The sequence below is a fragment of the Parus major genome, chromosome 8 (assembly GCF_001522545.3).
Source record: "Parus major isolate Abel chromosome 8, Parus_major1.1, whole genome shotgun sequence".
Taxonomy (NCBI): domain Eukaryota; kingdom Metazoa; phylum Chordata; class Aves; order Passeriformes; family Paridae; genus Parus; species Parus major.
In genome coordinates, this window is record NC_031777.1 from 17,145,382 (window position 1) to 17,168,284 (window position 22,903).

The 22,903-nt window shown below is 37.6% G+C and overlaps 2 protein-coding genes across 2 annotated transcripts; one reads left to right on the top strand and one right to left on the bottom strand.

The window, feature by feature from the left end:
* Positions 1-61: 61 nt before the first annotated feature.
* CTBS (chitobiase) lies at positions 62-5,899 on the top strand. Its single transcript, XM_019007591.1, has 7 exons — positions 62-95; positions 127-288; positions 1,203-1,411; positions 2,041-2,212; positions 2,765-2,862; positions 3,528-3,689; positions 4,667-5,899. The coding sequence occupies exons 1-7, from the start codon at positions 62-64 to the stop codon at positions 4,850-4,852; spliced, it is 1,023 nt and encodes a 340-aa protein (XP_018863136.1). The 3' UTR covers positions 4,853-5,899.
* Positions 5,900-7,272: 1,373 nt separating this feature from the next.
* Positions 7,273-22,870, bottom strand: SPATA1 (spermatogenesis associated 1). Its single transcript, XM_033516279.1, is given in 15 exon segments — positions 7,273-7,801; positions 8,682-8,780; positions 9,825-9,994; positions 11,814-11,948; positions 12,741-12,858; positions 13,437-13,497; positions 13,647-13,773; positions 14,286-14,392; positions 14,394-14,490; positions 14,592-14,925; positions 15,013-15,066; positions 17,050-17,167; positions 20,176-20,282; positions 21,261-21,390; positions 22,783-22,870. Coding segments are annotated over 14 exon segments (1,668 nt in total). The 5' UTR covers positions 21,297-21,390; positions 22,783-22,870; the 3' UTR covers positions 7,273-7,696.
* Between the last annotated feature and the right edge of the window lie 33 nt (positions 22,871-22,903).

Genomic DNA, 22,903 nt, shown 5'->3' on the forward strand with positions numbered 1-22,903 from the left:
GGCGCTGCCCACACTCGGCTCCCCGGCTGCCATCCCTGCGAGCCGCTGCCCAGCGCCGGGGATGTGCCAGGATGAGAGCCGCGTGGAGAATGATAGTCCTGCTGAGAAGTGCTCGGGGCTAACGAGGGTGCTTTTTACCCTTTTTCCAGGTCTTTGTGTTTGATGTGGGGGAGGAAACCTGGAAATCCTACGACTGGTCAAAAATTACCACTGTGGCAGCTTTTGGAAAGTACGATCCTGAGCTCATGTGCTATGCCCACTCCAAAGGCTCGAGGATAGTACTGAAAGGTTGGTTACGCTGCAAAAACGTGGGCGTTTATGATATGTAAATAAGAAGGTACACAGGGCTATATATTACCTTGGCATTTTACATTTGATTGTATGCAGTGTATTAAAATCATTAAGAGGATTAATTAATAAGGCTTTAATGAACCCATGACTAGTAATCCACCAACATTTTCCACGTGCTGATATGCAGAGCATTGAAACCAACAGTGGATTGTGCCACAGTAGTAACCAAACCATGCCAATGACATCTTAATAAAAGTTCTTTAACAGGGAATACCATTGCTATGGAAGAAGAGGGAGGAAAGAAGAAGCCTGTTATTTGGGTCTGTATTCAGGATCTTATGTGGAGTACCCAAAAGACAAAGTAAGGAAAGGGATTTTAAGTAATTTTTAGTATTTTGCACTTAAACGAGTCCCTCTGTATTAGAAAGTGGTTGAGTTTTAAAACATGAATACTCAGGAACTTTGTGCAGGTACAAATGCTGATTAGAAAGACAAAGTCCATTAGCTTGCATGTTGTAATTACCTTTTGGCTCTGTTGAGAAAAATGCAGAATCCAAGACTACAGTGTGGAAAGCAACAAACATTTAACACAGAAGTATTTTTCTCTAAACATGACCAGTGAAAATGCTAAAGGTAATTTACAGTGGCTAAAAGAATATTAAGCAGAAGTAAGAAGATTAAAATTATAGAAAAAACAAAGGAACCTAATTTTAACACCACTGTCTCAAAGAAGCTTGGTAATCTCTTCAGGTTTCTCAAAATTATGGTTGGGGGAAAAGTGAATTCCTTTGTATTTTACCAGTATTGGTATGGGCATTTTTTATATTGTTTAAATTTGGTTAATTAACAACAACCTTTTCCTTCTTACTACTGCTGTGGTGCATGTTAACTCTTGAAGGCCTCTTGTCTAGGTGATGTACCTCTTAAGGAAATTGTTGATCCTGCTAAAAGAGCAGCATGGATAACCCAACAGGTGGACCTCGCAAAAAAACAGTATATGGATGGAATTAACATAGATATAGAGCAAGAAGTTAATGAAACCTCTCCTGAGTATTATGCATTGACAGAGCTTGTTAAAGAAACTACAGATGCTTTTCACAGAGAAATAGCTGGATCACAGGTGATAATAATGTACTTTATACAAACATTAAATTTAACCTTATGAAATGTAAAGACTTTTGGCAGTGCTGTTTAGCATATGAATATGAAAAAAGTTTATGAATATCTAAATATAATATTCTAGTGAATGCTTAATTATGAATGTTAGCTGTGACATGATCTTGTAAGAATCACTCTTTTTGACCTTTGTGAATTTAAATGAGAGATGGGCTTCACTGAGATTTGTAGATACAATGTTACTGTTATGTGTGAGCTGCCAGTTTTTAGTGTGTCCTAATGAATTGTTGAAAGTAGGACAAATACAGCTTTCTGGGACAAAAGCTTGACAGTGTTTTGGTGAACCCATCACAAAAGTTTTCAGGATTTGCATCATACTTCATATATTTGGTGGTTTTCATATTATATTTTGATTTGTTTGGTGCTATATATTCACTAATGAGGTACTCACTTTAATATCTTCTGTTTATCAGATGAGCAGCTTCTCCTATAGGTCATTGTTAACAAGATGTGTTAAACTGCACCATTTGGGAAATACTGTCTTTAACAGTTATAGCTTTTTTTTTTTTTTTTTTTTTAAAAAAATAAAGAGATAACAAGGGCTTGATACTAAGCTGTGCATTTTTCCTTCAGGTAACGTTTGATGTGGCTTGGTCTCCAGCATGTATAGATAAAAGGTGTTACAACTACACTGGGATTGCAGATGCCTGTGACTTCTTATTTGTGATGTCATATGATGAACAGAGCCAGATCTGGACAGACTGCATTGCAAAAGCCAATGCTCCTTACCTGCAGACTTTAGTTGGTGAGGACAAAACACCTCCCCAGGAGTCAGAACATTTCCATTTGTTCACATGAGGTGATAGCAAAGATTGCTTTTTTCTTAGACAGGTTTATTTTGTTTTTGTTGCTGTGAGGCTTTGAGTGTCCTCAAATATGTGTTGTCCTGATGTGAAAACAGTATCCCTGATCCTTATGAGACTACAGGCAGTTGTGTGTTGTTACTTGTAACATCATGAGTGCCAAGAATGCTTTTAGAATGACAAATAGCAGCCAGAGCAATGGTGTCTGCCTGAGATTGCAAAGAACCTGAAACATTTCTCTCATCTTTGTGAATCTCTGCTCAGGGCTGATGGTTTAAAGTGCGAGCAACTAGAGCAGTTATTGTGGGATCTCAGTGGAGCAAGCCTTTCACTCACTAGAGAGTGCAGGTGAAGGAAAAGGACACCTTGCACCTTGGCCTCTGTCTGGGGATCATGCAACTTCTGCAGTGGCTCTGGCTCTGAATTAGTTGTAAGAATAAAAAGCATAAGAAAAGTTACTAATGCATGTTAATTTTGATTTCCCTCAAAACTAGGATATGAAGAGTACATTGCTATGGGCATTGATCCTAAGAAGCTTGTGATGGGTGTCCCCTGGTATGGCTATGACTATGTCTGCCAAAACCTATCCACGGTAAGGTGAAGATTATTTGTTTGTAATCAAACTGTTAATTTTTTTCCTTAGAAAGATACAACTAGATTTTGGTAATCTTGTTTTTGGACTAGGAAATACTGTGGTCTGATGGATAAGAGCATCAAGCTGGGACAGAAAACAGAATCTTTTGCTTGGTTGATAACTGATGAGCAGTGTGCTACCAGAAAAGGCATTTTAGCTCCTTAGGCAGCCTGAACGCCATATCCAACACCGTGTTTGACTAAGGAGCTGTAAGTGTTATCTGTATGAGAAGAGATGATGTCCACAGGCCCTACAACACTTGTATGTGCCTTCTCAACACCACTGTAGAGACAGGTGCAACAAACCATAGCAAACCTACAACTGTTACAGCATAGCAGTTTATGAGGTCTCAAATATTATACTTAGGAAAAATGTAAGGGTCAATTAAAGATAAGACAACTGTTTAAGCTGAATGATATCCATCCAGTCCTGTATTACTGCAGATTAAAGAAAATTTGGCTCTTTTAATTTACTTTTCTCTACAAATAGTGTCTGCTGGAGTTGCTTGAATATTTGGAATTTTTGTGGCCTTAATGCCTTTTGTGAATTGTTCTTGGCTGTGCTTCTATTCTGGAGTTCAGTATATCTTACATGAAACTCATGCCTCCCTTTTTCTTTTTCAGGATCATGTTTGTTCCCTTCCCAAAGTGCCTTTCCGTGGGGCTCCTTGCAGTGATGCTGCAGGGAGCCAGGTGCCCTACGCAACCATCATGAAGCAGGTGAACAGTTCTCTTTCAGGGGTGCTGTGGGATGAGGTACAGAAGGCTCCATTTTATGAGTACAAGGTAAGAGTCTTTTTCCAAGACACTGTGGTGTGGAGAAAGCATTCATGAACCATAGATCTTTAACTACAAAGTTATTTAAATTATTTGGATTAGATTCTTCCTTCTATGTTTTCTACTTGTTGGGTTTTGGTTTTTGGGGTTTTTTTTTGTTGTTGTTTGTTTTTGGTTTTGGTTTTTTTTTTGTATAGTAAAGGATTGCTGGAAATCTGTCTTGAATTTCTTGTCTGAGAGAGGGGTGCAGTGCCTGAAGACTACAGGAGTAATAAAGATCTTTATTACTTTCTAGTCTTCTCAAGATACTGCATCATTTTGACACAAAGACATCCTATAGCTATGTCCTTCACTGCCATAGTTACCTTAATGAGTTGATAAGTGATTTAAATTAAAAAAGATTCTGAGATGATCTTAATTTTGTCTAGCTCAGTGCCGTGCATGCATGTTTTCTACACAGACACAGTGAAAGAGTCCATGAATGACTGTGCTTACAAGAACACCACAGCGTACCCATTTTGTCTAGTTTCTTTAGACAATATTTAAGTTTCACATGTTGGTGATTAAAACGTATTGTAACCAATGACTAGGTAAAAGCAGCATAACCTTCATAAAATTTTACAACATCCTCTCAGACTGTTTATTGCATAAAAACCCCCACAGTCTCTAACTAAATTCACCTCTTAGCTTAGATACTGTATCTGAAATTTTAACTTTATTTAAAAAAATATTAAAATACAGATTAACTAAGCCTTTAACTTCAGTTAAATTGTGTCACTGTTTTATAACTTATATTCTGCAATTAAAAAATAATATCCAAGTATTTGGCTTAAAATTTTTAATTGTCCTGTGTGACGAAGAATTGGTAAATCAGGAAAATAATGTATAAATCTGCATAGCTTGTATATCTCAGTTTTTAATCGTATTTTTAACCGTGTTCAAGAGAAAATGTAATCACTGATACTAGTGTTTAAATGTTTTTCTAGGATTCTGCCGGTCAATTCCACCAGGTATGGTTTGATGACCCTCACAGCATCTCTCTAAAAGCAGCATATGTGAAGAGCCGAGGCTTGAGGGGCATTGGCATGTGGAATGGAAATAGTCTTGACTACTCCAGGGAAGCAGTAGCAGAACAACAAACTCAAGCAATGTGGCAAGCTCTGACACCATGAGAACTATGTGAACCATTGATTTAGAATGGTGAAAATTGGTAACTTTTTATTTTGGTGTACACTATCATGGATTTTGACTTTATATAAATATATTGTGATTACAAAAACTTTAAAAACTAGGAAAATTACAAAAACTTTAAAAGCTAGGCAAATTAATCTTGTTCTTTATATTCAAAGTTATATTTTCATTATTCAGGAAATTCCAATGTTGCTTTGAAACAACAATCCTTGCATTAGTAGGGTTTTTTTAAGACTGCTCATCTTTTAAATTTTTCACAGTTAATCTAAGTTAGTTAATGCTTGAACCCAGTGTGTATCTGGTAACAATTCCAACTGATGGATTTACAGGGGAAGTCTCATAATGATGCTTTGCTAAAGCTGCCAGGTGCAGCAAATATTTATTCCTGTGGTCCATGATTGTCTCAGCCTTCTGACTTCCCAACCCAACCAATATTTTGGCTAAGTCACTCTAGAATCAGATTAAACAGAATACTGGAGAGATAGATGTAGATTATACGCAGCTTGGTTACTCTTCTAGATTAAAAGATTTTTATGGACTGAAGAAATTACATAACATAAAGTAGTTGCTGTGAAGATTTATATCAAACTTGTTAGAAAGGAATATTCAATAAAGTCCAGTTTCACTGTCTTTATGTATCACATAAATTCCTTAGTTTCAAAAGTCAAAAATTTCTGACCTTAGCTTGAAGAAGAAACATTAATATGAAGAGGGCTTGGATGATGTTTCCTTCCATTTCAAACTACTTTACTTCCTGAAAATTAGAATTCAGAAGCTTATTTAATGAACTGTATATCTATTTTTCCACACACCCTAAGATACATTCAGTAGCCTGTTTTTTGTTTTTATGGGGTGTTGCCTCTGAGATAATAGGAGATTGTTTCCTTTCTAGTTCATATTTTCATAAATTCATTTGCCTAAGGAAGTTGTGTAAGTTTTTAAAATACCTATAGTGATGTAAAGATTGACTGGTGTTTACAGGATTTTATTTTTTTAAATAAAGTGCTGTTCTTGGTAAAACTTGTAAACAATGTTCCCTGTCTGTGCTTTACTTGTTCTACAGCTTACAGCCCACACTGCTTGTCTGCTTCTCAGAACTGTTTCACAACCAGATCAAAGTGCAACTGGGCCCTGCTTAAGTCACTCCATTAATTAAAAATTTTATTTAATTAGGTAGATGTAGTCAGTTGTGGGTTTGGTGGTTTTTTTGGTTTGGTTGGGGTTGTTTGTTTGGGTTTTTTTGCTTGCTAAAGAGTTACCACAGTATGGCAGCATTACCATAATGGCTACTGAGGAAAAGACTGGAAGATTTCATCTGAATTGTCTGTTTGATATTGTGATATAGGTGTTGGAAAGCAGAAGGTGAAGCCTACTGCTCATGCAGAAACTAAAAAATTCCCTTAACGAATCAGGAGGCTTTTCATTACAACACCACTCTGTAAGTCTTAAGAGAAACTGCTACATTTTATATATTATATATATTTATCTCTACACACATATATGTACTTCAGAATGTCTATTACTACTTAAATGCTTAAATACTGTGAGATGGATATTGCTGAATTGAGAGTCTTCTGGTACGAATATCTGACCTACAAAATTCTGAGGGCCAGATGACTTAATAATAAAACTCTCCTGTAGCTGTCAAGAATCATGAATTGATAATACTATATTTTAAATTTAGGTTCTGATTTTCCAGTAGCTAGTAGCCTGCTCTCGTATCTTAAATAAGACACAATTCTTAAATAGAGAATGTGAGCTTCAACCCTGAATTAAGCAAAAGTGGGTGTAGTTTTAATAATTTATTTAATCCTTTAGCACTAAAATCTTTGTTAAGTCATATATTTAAGAAAATAAATTGGATAATGGGTGGTTTGACTCAAGACATTGCCAAGTTAGTTCTTTTGAGAGCTGCATAATTTTCTTATCATATAACTTATTTCTCATGAGTGTTTCACTTCCAATAATAAATACAGCCTTGACAGCTTTTTAGCTGAGATTAATTCCTAGTATGTTATTCTTCTGCTTAATATAATAACATCTGGTTTGGAAAGAGGCAAACAGCAGAGCTAGAAAAGAATTCCTATAGAGAGGTTTCTAATGCCTCTTTCAGAGAATTGTTTATCTCAGGACATGCATGACCTTAGAATTAAGGAAAGGCAGAATATGCAAGAGTTTAAATTGGACCAGGATCATCATTATACTGGTCCAAGAGAAAGCTTTCAGGCAAGCTTTCAGACTACAGAAGACAGTTAATGTCCTATTGCCTTTCCTAATAAGAGAGGGAGCAAAACCAGCTAGATGTGGAATAAAGGTATTTTTTATGCTTCATAATCATATAGTAATGATACATTGGTAATTTATAGATAGGCATTTTTATAATGGCAAAAACATACTCCAGTAACTAGCCAAATAAAGGATTACTGTTGTACCTCTACAGAAACCATATTTTAATAATTTCTAAAAAATGGGATATGTAGGCCTGAAAATAAGAACAGGAGGTTACAGACTTTAGGTTTATTTCTTAGTAGCTATTTAGTTCATCAAAGAACTTCAGCATACCATTGGGATGTTACACAATTAGTTTTAGACACGTTACTAGCTTAAACTGTATGTTTAAGTAGCTGACTAATCTTACAGTGAGATTTAAAAAGAAGTAAGCTGCATTACCTCAGTAGCCTAGTATACAAATTCCGCAACATTTAAATAGTTATTGCATTTTTACAAAATAACTTCAGGAACATACACACAAATGCTCTGGAATTCTCTTCTACATACACTAGAGAGCTGCTGTCAACTTCATAGAGGTTAGTCATGGCATCTATTTAAATTCTTGATTTTCTGGACTGGAGAATTAAAGCTGAATGAATCTTCTTCTGTGTCAGTTCCGCTCTCAGTGCTCGTAAATCAGATGCTGCCTGCTTTCTCATCTGCAAAAGAACACATCATTTAAGGAATGGCAATTTAAGGAAGCTTTTTTTGGAGCTGACATGCGTATATAACTAAGAGAGAATTTTATACAGGATGGCTGAATACAGGATACATCTTTCATCTTTGAAATTTTATGTGTTCTAGCACTACTTTGTTCTGCACTTTGCCTTGATGTTTTTGAGACGACTGCAAAATTAATTGTTCTTTCCACTCCTTGCTAGACAATGGAGGACTTGTAATGATTGCAACCACCCTAGAGTACCCAGTAAACAGGAGTATGGGCAGTCTCTGTGGTGTAGAACACTCCTATTTCAAGCTTTCAGAGCTGGAAAGCTGTTCAGTGTGAAGGCCTATACTACCTCTTCCTTCCAAGAAGAGTCATAGGCAACACTGAAAATGGAATAAAGTAGATGAAGAGGTCTGACATCTGCTTAGACAGTTTGCTTTTTTTTTTTCTTTTGTTTGTTTGTGGGGTTTTTTGGGTTTGGTTTTGTTTGGTTTTGTTTTTTTTTTCCTTTATACCATTTTTTTTCTTTAGCCATAGTCTATTACTGCTCAGTGCTTCACTACACCGGGTGTATTTCTTCAATTACCTTTAGAATGAAATGGGAATTCTATGAACAAGATTGTGAACCTCAGCTTACACTGCACATTGAGTATCTAAGTTGTTTGAATGCCACATATTCCAAATCATCTGATAACCTGATGTTCTGGAGTAATTTAGCTCAAATGCTAAAGCCACACCACCTAACACCTTAAAACTGACAATATAAAACGAGAACTGTTTAGCAAATATTTACATCATCTAATAATTGAGAAGTTCTAATTTTTTTTTATACATTGCCACATTTTGACTGTTTTAATTAAAACACAGAATACCTTAATTCCTATTAGGAGTCTCATTTTTGTATCATCTAGCTTTCTTCTCAGTTGATCGAGTTCATGCTGCACTGTAGCAATCCGGATGATTGTGTAATTCTGTGTGAAACAACAACAAAACTTGAAATGCAGCATTAGTGCATCCATTCCCTCACTGGGTGTTACTTCACCACACAGAAACAATCCTCTAACAACCTCTTCCCAGCTCCCCTGCTTTCCCACCCCACTGATGCCTGCCTGGCCGCACGTCGCTCACGAGGGGCGGGGAGCACCGTGTGCTCAGCCTAACAGCTCAGTAAATCCTGGCTCCCTTCTCTGGGTGCTGGCTGCTACAGAACTCTGTAGGAATGGTGCCTTGTGCATATCCTTCATGTAAGGCCTCTCTGTGCCTAGCCAGAGAGACCAAAAAATCCCACCCCTGCCATGCCCCTCAAAAGAAGCAATAGTGTGTCTGAACATAGCCAGTAAGGCAGTTTCAACCCTATTCATATTTGTATTTTGTAGATATTTCAAGATAGCTCAAATAATACACATTTTTATGTACTATACACTCTTAGATTGTACATGCACATACCTTTCAGATGCAAGAAAGGGACATTTATTTTTCCTAGGCTAGCTTCAGTTCTGTCAACAGCCTTGCTTCCATTAATGCATTTAGAAAATTAGACTCAACTGTTGGAAAGGGTGTTTCCTCCTTTTATCTTTCCTTTTTTTATCTTTTTTTTTTTAATCCCTTTGAACTTACTGTGAAACTCAAAGTTGCACAATAGTTGAAGTGCAACCACTTCAAAAGCTACAGATATGTTTTGTGTGCTCTGAACATGCATTGCCTCTTTGTACAAAATTTGGATGATAGAAACGAAGTAGAACTGAGCAATCCATTAACCATACTGAACAGAAGAGGATTTTGTTACAAAAAGGTACCAATAGAAAGCAGAAAGAAACAAATGCTCAGACTCAAGCACTTCTGCAGTCTTTTTGAGACAAATGGCCTGGAGGAATTCTGTCCCTCAGATCATTGAGCTAAAGCTAGTTTACAAAACAAGTCATTGGTTGGCAATAAATCTATTTCTGTAATTTATATTTTTTACAAATTAACCTCAGACTGTGTAAAAAGAGGTAATAAATAATGCAAATAAATACCTTGGAGGTTGTTGTATTGTTTGGTTGTTTTTTGCTATCTCTAACTTCCAATTGCAAGAGCAATTTCTGCTGGTAAAGCTCTAAATCTTATTGCAGTTTGTTTAAAGTGTCCTCCAGTGAAACTGTAGCTTTCTTAGCTTGAAAGTACTTTTTCTCCCATTCCTCAGGAACTGCACAGGGAAACAATACCAATGTTTGGTCTTGTTCACCTTATCATAAAGGACTGCTGAAGACACTCATGACCAGCTCATCTCACAAGCTTCAGCTGGCCAATGCACATACTGAAATATGGCAGTAGGTTTCTTTAAAATAAGCATTTGGTTAAAAAAGCTTCATTAAAATTACATTCACTCTAAATGCAACTGAATTTTCACACAAACACCTGCAACAAAAGGCTCCATCTGTCTACTGAGATAAAACACAGGGTCCAAACCCAAAGTTTTATTCAGCCTGGCTGTTCTGCAGGTTCTGCTGTACCTAAGCACTCCTGGGCTGTGAAGACTGGTATGCCCAGCACAGAATGAAGGCCACAGCTCTAATGTACCACAAGATGTAGCATTGTAGATTTAGGCAAAATTTATGCCCTTCTTGGCCAGAGATTTTGAACAGCTTCATTTTATACTGACATCCCACATTATGGGAAACAGATAGTTACCTTTACATTTCACCACGATGCCTCCTATGTTGTTAATGTGCTATCAAGAGCTGGTAGATAAATCCCCTTGAGGGTGTTTTGGCAGTCTTATGGCCACTGCATACCTGCAGTGTCTTAAATGAATCCCTTGTTCTGAGGCATATTTTATGGAAGCAGGACAACTGAAACTTACCCAAAAGAATTCATGCCATATAACTGAGAGTGCCTGTCAGCATGGCAGTCTTAGGAGGATATAAAACACAGACTTGGATGGCTGTTACTGCAGAAAATGCTCTTCCCTTAATACCTTGCAAAGACACATGCTTGCTACCAGCCCTTACTTATGAAACTCTCCAAGTCTGATGAAAAACATTCAGAGGTACGGAAGCTTCTTACGGAACCTGCAGAAGCTGTTTTAATCCTTGTGAAATAACCTTTATTTTACCTAAATGGATAGCATAATTGAAGGCAATACAGGTGCCATTTAGGGCTTATCTCTAGCTTGAAGTGCAGCTCCATGCTACTACAGTTACTGCTTCAAGCACCCAAGTTTGGGATTTTTTTAAATACAAATTCCCCATGCTGCAGCGTGCTGTGCAGCCACGTCCTGAGAGAACAACTGAAAGAATTGGCATGTCTCCTTTCAATGAGCTACAAGTAGTATTTGAGACTTGTAATGCCATTTAAGCACAAAGAGAAAGCTCTCAAAACATCAAAATTATTAAATCTCATCTCTGTATAACTGGGATGTGATTTAGGGAAGACAGTTTTAAGCATAAACTTGAAAATAATTTTAGGAAGAAAATTCATGAGAGATTTCAATGAGATTTGACCTTGTTCAAAAACAAGGTTTGTCAAGCTTGTCACAAATGTTTTGTAACTTCCATGTCATAAGCTGAATACCATTGGATAGGAGGAACAAAAATTATTATGCTGCAATTTACCTGAAGCCCTATCAACACAGTACAAGCCTCTAAGCACCAGCTAAAGCAGGATTAGAATGTGCCAGCTGCCTTGGGCCTCAGAGAGAAGCAGCCTGCAGTAGCTCTCTGAACAGTGCATGTACATGAGACACAACTTGAATAGTTTATGAAAGCCAGAATAATCTTAACTTTATAAGATATGCTAAAAAAAAAAAAAAAAAAAAAAAAAAAAGTGGAAGGAAACAAAGGAAACACTGCAACCTTGAATTTTTCTTGCATGCTATTACACAAAATGAGTCTTCTTGGAGCTATTGGTTAGCAAACTGCTCTCTCTGTAATTAAGTTCACTGACAAAGAGACAAATACTTTCACATTGGTTTCAGTGTGAAATTTTTCAATCACTCCATATTCCAAAATAAATTAAAAGCCTACCATGGTATCTCCTCAGCTTATTTTGTTCCAGCAGCCCTTTAGCTTTTTTGATCAGTTCTTCTCTAGTTTTTTCCATGTGCCTTCTCTCTTTCTTCATTTGTTGCAATTCTTCTACCATCTTGTTCATCTTGTTTTCTAAAGATATTACAATTATATTTAGCAAGCATTTGAATACTCCAAGTACAAAGGATCAGTCAAGACTTCTGTAATGCATCACAAATTATGCCAAAAGCTCTGGCAGAACAAGCAGTAGAAACTATCTCATTTTAATCAGGTTTCATTTTTATCTAACTTTTCAGAAGGGCTGGTGCTTTAGCGAAAGGGAGAAATCCAGCAGGCATCCAGGCATTCACCCACATACACATGCAAACAAACGTCTTTCTATGTGTTTGGACAATAAATCATTAAAACTATGTAATCAAGAAATATATTCACTCCAGACATTGCAAACTCTTGCCAATGAAGCCAAAAAACCTTCCATAAGACCATTTCCTGCTTAAAATACATTGCAATATAAACTGTAGAGAAATCCTGCCTTAAATTCCAGGTGGCAGGACAACATCTCAGACTTCCCCTAGTCTGCAACAATAGGTCAAACACTTAACTTCTCACTATCCTGCTCCTCAGCAACACTACCTGTGATTTTCTATGCTACAATCTCACTTGAGCCTGCAGTATTGAACCCAATCTCCCTCCTTTTCTCCTTCCATCCACAACTTGACAAGTTGGGTCTTCTAGTGCTGGGAACCTGTCAAGCTCTAGGACAGCCCATGCAATCATAAGTACCTGGAATTTTCTAATTATAAATTAAAATCCTTAGCAATAGTGTCAACGAATGTATGTAGAGTGTGTAGATATTTATGTCTTCATTGACTCTTCAGTCTTGATTAAATGTTCACTTCCTTGCAATTTCTTGGAATCATGTACTCGCTGCTGGAACTGCAGGAACTTGAGCTGGATTTACAGTAAGTGCCAAAAGTGGTGGACTAGGAGGTGAAATATACCCTTTTGGACAAGAAAGATGATTTTGCTTGTCTTCATTTGCCTATTGAGTCAAAAGACACAACTGTAAATACATAACCATAATCCTGGATAGTTACATTAGACATATGCCCTGAAAGTGGCCTGAGTGAGAGGGCTGAATTTGACTTCTGCAGGTAGGTTTTTTCATTCTGTTACCAGTACACATGACTACTAAGTTACAAACAGCTGGACCTCTGCAAACAAAATGAGAACACTGAACATTTGCATCACAGAGAACATACAGACTACTGCTATTGCTCTTGTCCATGTCCATAACCCCAGAAGTTACTGACAGCTACAGAAGTTACAGACAGCAAGACCAGGAACTAAGGGCCTTAAAACAGCTACCTGGTTCATTAATTATCAAAAACTACCAATTTCTAAACTAAAATTTGTAATTGCAGGTTTTAATTGTTTAGAAACATAGCTGATATTCATTAGAAAATCTGCTAAGAAGCTGTGCATGAATTAACTTTTCTCAAATTTCCTCAAATCTTTTGTTATCTATGAGTCACCAGTCTTACAAAATTAGACTGTTTCTAGGTGGAGGACTACATTTATTGCTCAAAATTACTAGGAATGTTACCTTGAAAAACATACCTGATTATCCAGTTTTTCACCAAGACCAACTCTAGTCTTCTTAGTTCTGTTTTGCTGCAAGCTAAGATAAAATCAAAAAAACAAGTGAAAGTTCATTGACCAAAATGTTTTTTTCCCTCCTTTTCTTTCATTTATTTTAAGTCTATAAAGTAAGTTTGTATCAGTGAATTAATATTATCCATTATTTTAGAAGATATATTTTTTGCTAACCTTTGTTTTTTGTGGACATAATCTGTAGTTTGGTCTTCCATTATTTTAAGAATTTCAGCATCCTGTGTTCTGTCTCTTCTTAATTTGGTATCTTTTTGGTACTCATTATTTTCCATGTTTCCTAGTTCTGTGACAGGATAGTGATGAAAAAAATACATAGATTACACTTGGAAAAATCAGGCTGGTTTGACTGTCAATGACTGGACTTTCCAACCTGTATTGGAAATTCAGTGACTCAACACAGCACGTGATGATATCTCCAGAATTTGAAAATGTTCCATTAATAACAGAAGAAAGAAATAAAGAAAAAAAAAAAAAGTTGTTTTGTTATTAGAATTTATATCTGACTAATTCTGAAGATTAGACAAATGCATCAACTATAGTAAAGTGTTTCTCTATATCAGCACACAGTGATAATGAAGGACTCAGAAGGTAAGACTACATCTCTTTGAAAGATATCATTTTTTTAAAAAAATGGAATATTGTTCTGATAGTGCTATTCTGACTTACACTTAATTACAGATTTCTTAAAACTTAGCTTTACTTTGCTGACTTTCTAGAACTCTTGCTTTAGCAAAAAGTCAGTAACAAACATTTGTACACTTCTGATATTTAATGTGATTTTGTGTCTTTGGTTACCCTGGCTTTGTTTGTCACTGGCGTTTACATGAGAAAGAGCAGTTCCTTTGGTTTTGCCATTCCACTTTGGAGCATTGCAGTCTTCTTGATCTGGGCTGAGATCAGAGGTCAGAGGTCTGGAATACCAGGTCACACTTTCCAGTCTCCTGATCTGCAGGATTTGAATGACTTGGCATGAAGAGAGATCCATCAGATCCACTTCAATCTGCATAATAATTGATAATATAAAACAGAGATATTATTTTATTGTAAATGTTAACCATAATATTTATTTTTCTTCTCATTCATCATCCTGGTTAAGATTACTTTTTTCTCCAAATTGTGTTTCTGGAATCCTGCTGTTATTGTCTTGCTTATTATTTGTGTGTGAAACTGGAACAGGTTCTTTTTCACCCCATTCCACAGGACAGCCCACTTCTAGATATTCTACCTGATGCCTGCTTTGTATACTTTCTAAAAATGGTTTGCTTTTTTCAGGTTTCTGCTGGGAAAGGCTGGATAATCTTGATCCATCTTAATCTTGACCAAACCTATTAGCTTCTTCAATAACGTGATGTTTTTGTTGAGTTTATGATGGTAATGAATAAACATCTTCAAAATATTCCACTCCAGGTAATAAATATAATTCAGGATAAAGTGCCTGAAAATATACAGTGTATTCATCAGACAAAGAAAATGTGCAATGTAGTTTCTGAGAATGGTACCTTACAAGCCATTCAGTACTTACATAAGGAGGAGCAAATCACTTCAGTTCCAGTTCTGTTTCTTGCTTTGCTTTCACCTCAGAAGATACAGTATGGAAGCATAACAAATACAATACTTTTTCATCAGAATGTTGCACGTGACATATGCATTCTATTGCCATTTTTACATACTGCATTCTTTTATAACCAGCACTATCATCTGTAGTGGCCTTATGGGGAAAAAGCATCTTAGACTACAATTGTATTTTCTGACATAGTTCTGAAACTTTGTTTTTCAAAATCTTGATCAGACCCACAAGATTATATGCACATACTAAATGTTTTTTTTTATCCTTTGCACTTTCTCTTATGGTTCAAAGGACCTGATCCAACAGTCACAGGAAAAGAAAACTTTCAACTTTTTTATCAAGAGCTGCTTCAAGCTTAATCTGGACAGAAATGCTGAGTCCCACATAATTTTCTCTATTCACCTAATACAGTACTGCAAAACATTTAATGTATATAGGAAAAAACCTAGTATTATCCTATGTCTTCATGTATTTATCATTTTCCTTCATATTCTTTTTGTGACGTACACTTTCACATTTCAACAGCTGTCCTAAAAAGAAAGTCTAAAATAGTCAATATATATTTGAAAGACGTGTTCTAATGTAAGGAAAAGAAATCTGAGCTTACATTCAAATAATTATATTGAATTAAACACACAGGTTATGTGCAAAAAAAGGAAGAGCAAATGAACACGACTTTAATCTATGTTTATCTTTTCATTAAAAGATCCTTGCTTGCAAGTAGGGCATAGCTGCTTACATTGTTAGAGTTGTGAAACAGAAGACTAAGGGGAGAGAACACTCAACAAATATTTGATCATGGAAATGTAATTCAATGAGGTTACCATGACCCTAAACAACAAATAAAGCAGTTGGTTTATTGTTTTACACTTTATAACAAAGTTAAACATCAAGCAACAGTAAATACCTCAAAGTAAAACAGTATCTTTGTAACTCTTCTTATATGCTACCAGTATCTTTAATTCAGTATTAACATAAAATATTTTATTCATTTGCTGACATTATAAAGGCTGGAAAATGTCCCCATTTATCTCCAAACTATGTGTGGAAGAAAATTAACCATCTTACTTATTATCATCCAGTTAAAAAGACCTCAGTTCATTGAAAACATATTCACACTTTGCAATTTAGATTGTATCACAGTCTTTTAAGTTTCTCTTCAAGTTTTTCCATGCATATTACTTAGTATTTAGTCTAGTCTTCTGTGAGAGTGATTTTAGTGATAATTCAACTAGAAATGAAATAAAGAATGGTACCAAATTTCCTGCTTGTAGTTAATTTCCAAATCCATGAGAAAGGGGTGAAATAAGACATGGAAAAAGTATTCTATACTTACATAAATGACTTAAATCTTTGTGTATTACATGAACAAACTTTAAGTTGGACTAATTGTGAAGTTAATTAAATCCTTAGCTATACTTTTTAAGAACTATGAGTAGAATTGATGTGAGGAGCAGCTACGATTCACACATGTGGGGGTGCATTACTAACATCTCAGCTGTATTACTGGACTAGACAATGGAACATCCAGAGAAGTTTTCATTCAGAGAATGTTTTTAACGCTCTTGGGCAGGTCACAGCAGGAGCCATTAGAGGAACTCTGAGCTTCCATTGCAAATTTGTCAACTGCCATATTCCCAGCCATGTACAGGTAATAATAGCCTTATGCATTTGGGGATTTTTAAATGCAACCAGATTTATTATATTTAATCCATTGATTGATCAAAACTATCATCTTTTCACTGGATGGCAACTAATTACAGCTGTTGCTTTAAAGGGTTATTTCTGATATATCTGTTCAGCTGTGTCTTCGCATTTGAGGAAACAGATGTGCTCTGACAAGAGCTTATGTTGCAACATGTTTAAAAGAAATGCTAACAGTGCTCCTGAAGTTATCTTTACTTTATGCAATATTATCTCATCTGCAGGAATGAAATCTCTACCTTACATTATAAAACAGAAGAGCACTAAAGAAAAAAAAAATTAACTTACCACTGCTAGTTTTTTCCCAGTGCATTTCAAAAATCTGAATTTATCTGCATTTGTCACTCCACCCAGGTACTCTCCAAGCCTCTCCCACAGCACTCTTAATGTGATGTGAGGAGACACCCTAGAATGTTGTCATTCATTAATACATCTGTAAGATCAAATAATGATGGCTAGTTAGTAGGAGGGGGAAGATAATGGTCTGTACGTGCTGGTTTGCACAGACAGAATGCCCAAAACTGGGAGCTATGTCCTAGAACTGAACCCAGGTACAGATAGGCCAGAGAGTCTTGGCGAGGCAGGCAGAGCACTGCACTGCAAAGGCTGTCCTAACATTAACTAGCAAGACTCACATTGTAGCAGCCTCATACAAAGGGAGAATATGGAAGCAGACAAAATTTGAAATTTACTTCTTGAGAATGCTGTTGCTCATCTGCAGATGAATAATACTACCACTGGGAGCAACAGTTGTGCACTTCCATGGAAGTGACACAGTTTCATAGGGCTGGACCAGGACTGTTGAACACTCCCTTCAAGCACCCAGGGCCAGAGGAGCCTTCATCACTGTCCACTTTAAGCAGCTGTCACATTCCTTTGCTTTTGTCTTCTCCAACACCAATTCACAGTTGGGTGTGTGCATGGGTGCATGCAAATGTATTTTGAATAAAAAACAAACACTGCAGTGTGAACATTTCCACCATGATTTGAGGATGAGAATGCTGATACAAATATGAATTGCATCATTTAATGCACTACTTGAAAGTATGCAAACATTTAGATAATGAGCTCAGTAGGAAAATCACTACAGAATAAAAAGCATCTCTGCACAATAAATCCAAATGTGCCAGAGGCATACCAAAGCCCTGCAGCACAGCATAAGCAATTCTAATTGTTCTATGCTGTCATATAAGAAACCAGGGAACAAATGCAGGCCTGAGACTGTTAATCACCCACGCTGCTTAAGTGGTAGGATAACTTTGGCCCAAGCAGCTCTCACGCCTCAAGCAATGCACAGACACAGCTCGGGGGATAGCACATGCCATTCCCAGCAAACAGTACACACAAGAACCTGCCAGGTCTTCCATCTGAACAGGTCTTCAACATAAACCTGTCAAGGTTTGTTTGCACTTGCAAGCAGCCCTATAGGCCTTCAGCTCACAACTCAAGTATGTAGAAAAAACATTATCACTTTCATCTCATGAACGCAGTACTACAATGCTTCCCTTGTATTGTTTCAAATACTTTGGATTTAGACGACCCTCCTCAAGATCATGAAACTGCCCTGGAGCACAGGCAAGCAGCAGAGGAGACCAAAGTCTGCAGAGTGGACACATCTACAATGTATAACAGGGGAAAAGTATCTACCCATCCAGATCCTGAGATACAGGGCAGAAATTTATCTAAAAAGTAATTGCCAATGAAGCTGCTAGGAAAATAGAATGCTATTAGTCTGTCACTTGCTGCCACTGGCTGGCAGAAAACAGTCACACACAAGTCACTTGCTTCATGGTGTCCCTTTAAAAGGAATGCAAACTAGAGCTCCTAGTAGCTATCTCATCTAGAAATAATAAAAGTTTGGCTTCTGTGGTGAGGAATGAGGAATAAAAAAAAATAAAAAAAATCTCACAAAGGCTGAGAAATCAAGTTCATGGGAACAAGAACTTAGGGCCATAGAAAATTACACCTTTAATATCTTCCTCTAATTTCACAGCTAATGGAAGTGGCCTGTACTTTGACCTAGGAATCCTTTGTAAAGCTGACTCAGACAGCACTAGGATTGTCAAGCTGACTGAACAAAAGAGCTATCAAGAACGTCCAAGCCACAGGAGCACCAGCAAGGCTGCCGTTCCCTCTCCTAGATTATAATAAAAGAAGTTTTTAAAAATATTTTTTTGTTTTTAAAGACAGTGAGTCACTGTCCAGGTGCTAGTTATTGTTCATGCACTGCAGCATTGCATAGTGTCCATAGAATAATTAATTAGCAATTATCTAAGAGTCATTAGCAAGCAACAATACCCAGGCATGTATAAACCCACTAAAATCAGTGAGGATCCTAATTTTATTTGATGCCTCAGTGAAATAAATTTACACTAGAAAATATAGGACAGTGACAGATGTCCACGACATGAAATGAAGTTACCACTTCAGACATGTATCCTGCACCTCTGCTGCAGACTAGAACAGCAAACAAAATGGGTATATGCATTTATTTTCTCTGGTTTTGAGCAGCCTTTCAACAATAGCAGCTGTGAGAATGAGTACATTCTGCCCTACATGCTCATACCTGACTGCTGTCAGTCTTTTCAGCTACACTATATATTAAGTGTATAATACAAAACTCAATTTAAATTAATTAAAACCTCTATTCCCTACGGTTTTAGTTAAATTGACAGGTTTTGCACAGGGGTAGACAAGGTGCACATAATAGCTCCACTTTAATACACATCTTCACATTATTTGATTTTTCTACAGCTTCTTACCACACTAGGTACACACAGATTTTGTGAGCAAAGTGTTTAGGAGTATAAATAAAATTTACAAAGTTATGTCAGATTAAAAATTCAACTCCCTGTGCCAGGTTTGAGCCTAGGACTGGGAACCAAGGTGTTCTTTCACTAAGTTCTTTAAGCAGCTACCAAATGCTGCTGGTTCATGAGCTGTAATGCTTCCCCTTGAGAAACAAGGCTCCAGCTCTTTCTCTGGACTGAGAGCCCAGATCATCATATCCCTGTTCCTGGGAACTGACAGGCTATCCTGTCTTCATCAAGCCACTGTCTTGAAGCTGGCCCATTGCCCAAAAGAATTCCAGCTTTTGATAATCAGGCTCAAGGAGACAGAAAGAATAATATAAGATATGATTTTACAGTATAAATCATTCTGCAGAAGTACTAGCACTGCTCTGGAAGTGCTTTTCAACGGTCTGCACCATGAGCTGCAGGGGAGCTAAGTCCTGATACAGTAAAAATTAACACAATGCTAGTTACGGTCACCACTTACCCTCCAGAAATTTAATTAGACAACAAGTTTCTGCTGACAGATGTAATTGTGCTCTCTAGAGCAACAGTTGGACTAAAAGACTGAAGGCCAGTGTGAAGGACCTACCCCGTACATGAAACCTAAAACTACACTCACCTTATAAATCCCGCTGAGACAAATTTGCTAGTAAGAGCTACAGGAACTGTATTCAGCTTGAAGTTCCACACTTCTGCTGGGACATAAAAAACATGAAGCTCCACCAGCTGAAAAAAAGAACAGATGTAAATGTGTTTTAATCCTCTTCCTATATGCTTTGTTTTGTTATGGTGGACTTCCAATTTCTGTAGGCAGGAATGGTTTCTTTGATATTAGCACAGGGACTCGAAAAGTGAGGCCCTGACTCACAGTGATGACCAAACAGTGAGAACAGTGACAGCAGAGTAATTTGTGACTGAATGCCAGCTGACAGCATCAAAATAAGTCACATTAGAACAAGCTCCCCAATGGAAGTGAGATAATAGAGAGCCTGTGCTACTGCTGTGTATCACTGTGACAGCGGTGGAGAGATCTTACCAAAAACAGTTGATACTCTGGAGAGCGCCATGACTACAAGAATCCCTCAGCTGAAATCCTACCTTTGTTCATCTCATAAAAAATGCAAAGCCCTGAAAGCTTGATTCAAATAGCACCACAACTTGTTCATATCATCAAGAAAAAAAAAAATCAAAATATTTCTGCCTGTTGTTAATAATATCAGCTACCTTGGAAACACAAAAATGCTCCTGCTAATGTCTGCAAAAAGAATAACTAAGCTAGCTCTGAGCAAGGTTCACTTGGGCAGTGTTCAGACCCCTGGTAGTCATTGCACTGCTAATTTCTATGTCCTGATATTTTTAGTAAAAATTGGATAGTACTGACAAGGATGCTGCACTTCCCTTGAACTAGAAGCCATGCAAATTACCTATATTAAGTATTTCTGCAAGTGTTGAGTTACTTAATATCAACTAGAAAAGAATTCTTTCTATACATAGATATATTATATATATATATATATATATATATATATATATATATATATAATTTAAAAGCACATTTTTAATTTTTTTCCTCTCAGGAAATTATACCTCTCAGAATACCTCTCAGGTATTCTAGAACCTTATTTTAAAATATATATATATATATATATTCCTTATTTGTGAAATCTAAAAAATCTTTGTAAAAAAAAGTACAAAAACTCTCACCTGTGATTTTCAAGGTCTTGTTTGACTCAATGACATGTTGGTGCCTCTATGTGACCACAGCAAATGCCAGGTGGGCTTTCTAATTTTCTTTTTGATTGAAGCATCCTTTAAGAATGAGTTTCATGATAATCTGTTATGACAGAAGTTACTCCATAAATACCATTTTTTTCATTTTCTGATCTTCATTCCACTTAAGAAAATGGAAGTTGTGTCTGTGCTGAGGCAGAAAGCTTCCAGCTAACTGCAAACAGAATTAACCCCACCTTCTACACGTGTCACCTAAGTAACTGAGGGAATTGCTAATCATAGCCCTGCAGCTCTAAGAAATCTGCCCCGGAGCATTTCCTCTTAACGTTTTCTTCCCTTCCATAAAAATAGTTTGGTAGTATATAATTTTCTACCCAATTCCACTGTTTTCCTAAAGACCCTGACCTAAACTCACACAAAACGAGATTCTTGCAGGGCCTGGATCTGATAAATTGACAATTATTGTGAACTTCAGCAAACACATTGTGCCAGCCGAATGCAGTGTTCTGAAGAAATGTGACTGTGCTGGGCAGCCATGTCAGAAAAATACTTCCATAAATTATAACCATGGTTCTGTCTGAACATTGTTATTGAATCATGGAATGGTTTGGGTTGGAAGGGACCTTTGAAGGCCAGCTAGTCCAAGCCCTGCAGCGAGCAGGGACACCTCCCACTTGCCCAGGTTGTCCAGACCCCCAGGCCCAATGTGACCTTCAATGTTTCCAGCTGTGGGACATATCCCACCTCTCTGGTTAACCTGCTCCAGGCTTTTACCACCTTTAGTGTAAAAAAACCTTCTTCCTTTCATCTCTAATCAATCCTCTTTTAGTTAAAAACCATTCCCCAGTCCTACTGCAACAGGCCCTGCTAAAAATCTTGTTTCCATCTTTCTCTTTTTCTTAGGAGTTTCCTTGGTGCTCTCACTTTGAAGGCTCTTTCAGCCCCTCTGAGGTTACAAACCTCCTCTGCATTTTCAGCCTGCTGAAATCCCTTGCTGTTCTCCTGATCTCAACAGGAGGTTTCTCTACTCCTCTGCCTCTACTCCTATATTTCTAATTCACCTGCTGTTGAGCACGAGTGACCGGACCTTCCAAGTCTCACCCCGACGCTGCAGAATTAAGATTTCCTCATGTCATTGGGAAATGCCTACTTAAGAGAGCCTGTGTCTGTACCGGCAAGCTCCCACAGATGACCCGAGTGAGTGTAAGACCCCATCACTCCTGCGGTCATTCCCAGCCGCAGGCAGGCAGGGCAGGCACAGCGCTCCTGCCATGGTTCCTGCCTCCAGGGAAGGTGCTGCACCTTGCAGTCCCTGATGTCACCCCGTGCTCCACCCCTCACTGCCGCTCCCGGGCACTTCCTGCACTGAACTAGAACAAGTAAACTGATCCTCCAGGCTACAGTCAACACTCAAACTGCTAGCAAGAACTAAGTTAGGAACTTCATTCATAGCATCTCTAAGTGACCTCCAGACTTGGACCGCAGTGGATATTACCACCAGTGAAAGTCTCCTCGTCTCCCAGTCCACCCCACGAACGCGTGAGGGCGGCGGTGATTCCCGCGCCCGCAGGCGGGTGCCCGGCCCGGGCACACGGAGCGGCCCCGCCCGCCGCGGC

Coding starts and splice junctions, on each gene's coding strand:
- CTBS (XM_019007591.1), top strand. CDS start 62: ATGTGCCAGGATGAGAGCCGCGTGGAGAATGATA. Junction 1,412..2,040: donor GAGAAATAGCTGGATCACAG/GTGATAATAATG, acceptor TTTTTCCTTCAG/GTAACGTTTGATGTGGCTTG. Junction 2,863..3,527: donor TCTGCCAAAACCTATCCACG/GTAAGGTGAAGA, acceptor TTTCTTTTTCAG/GATCATGTTTGTTCCCTTCC.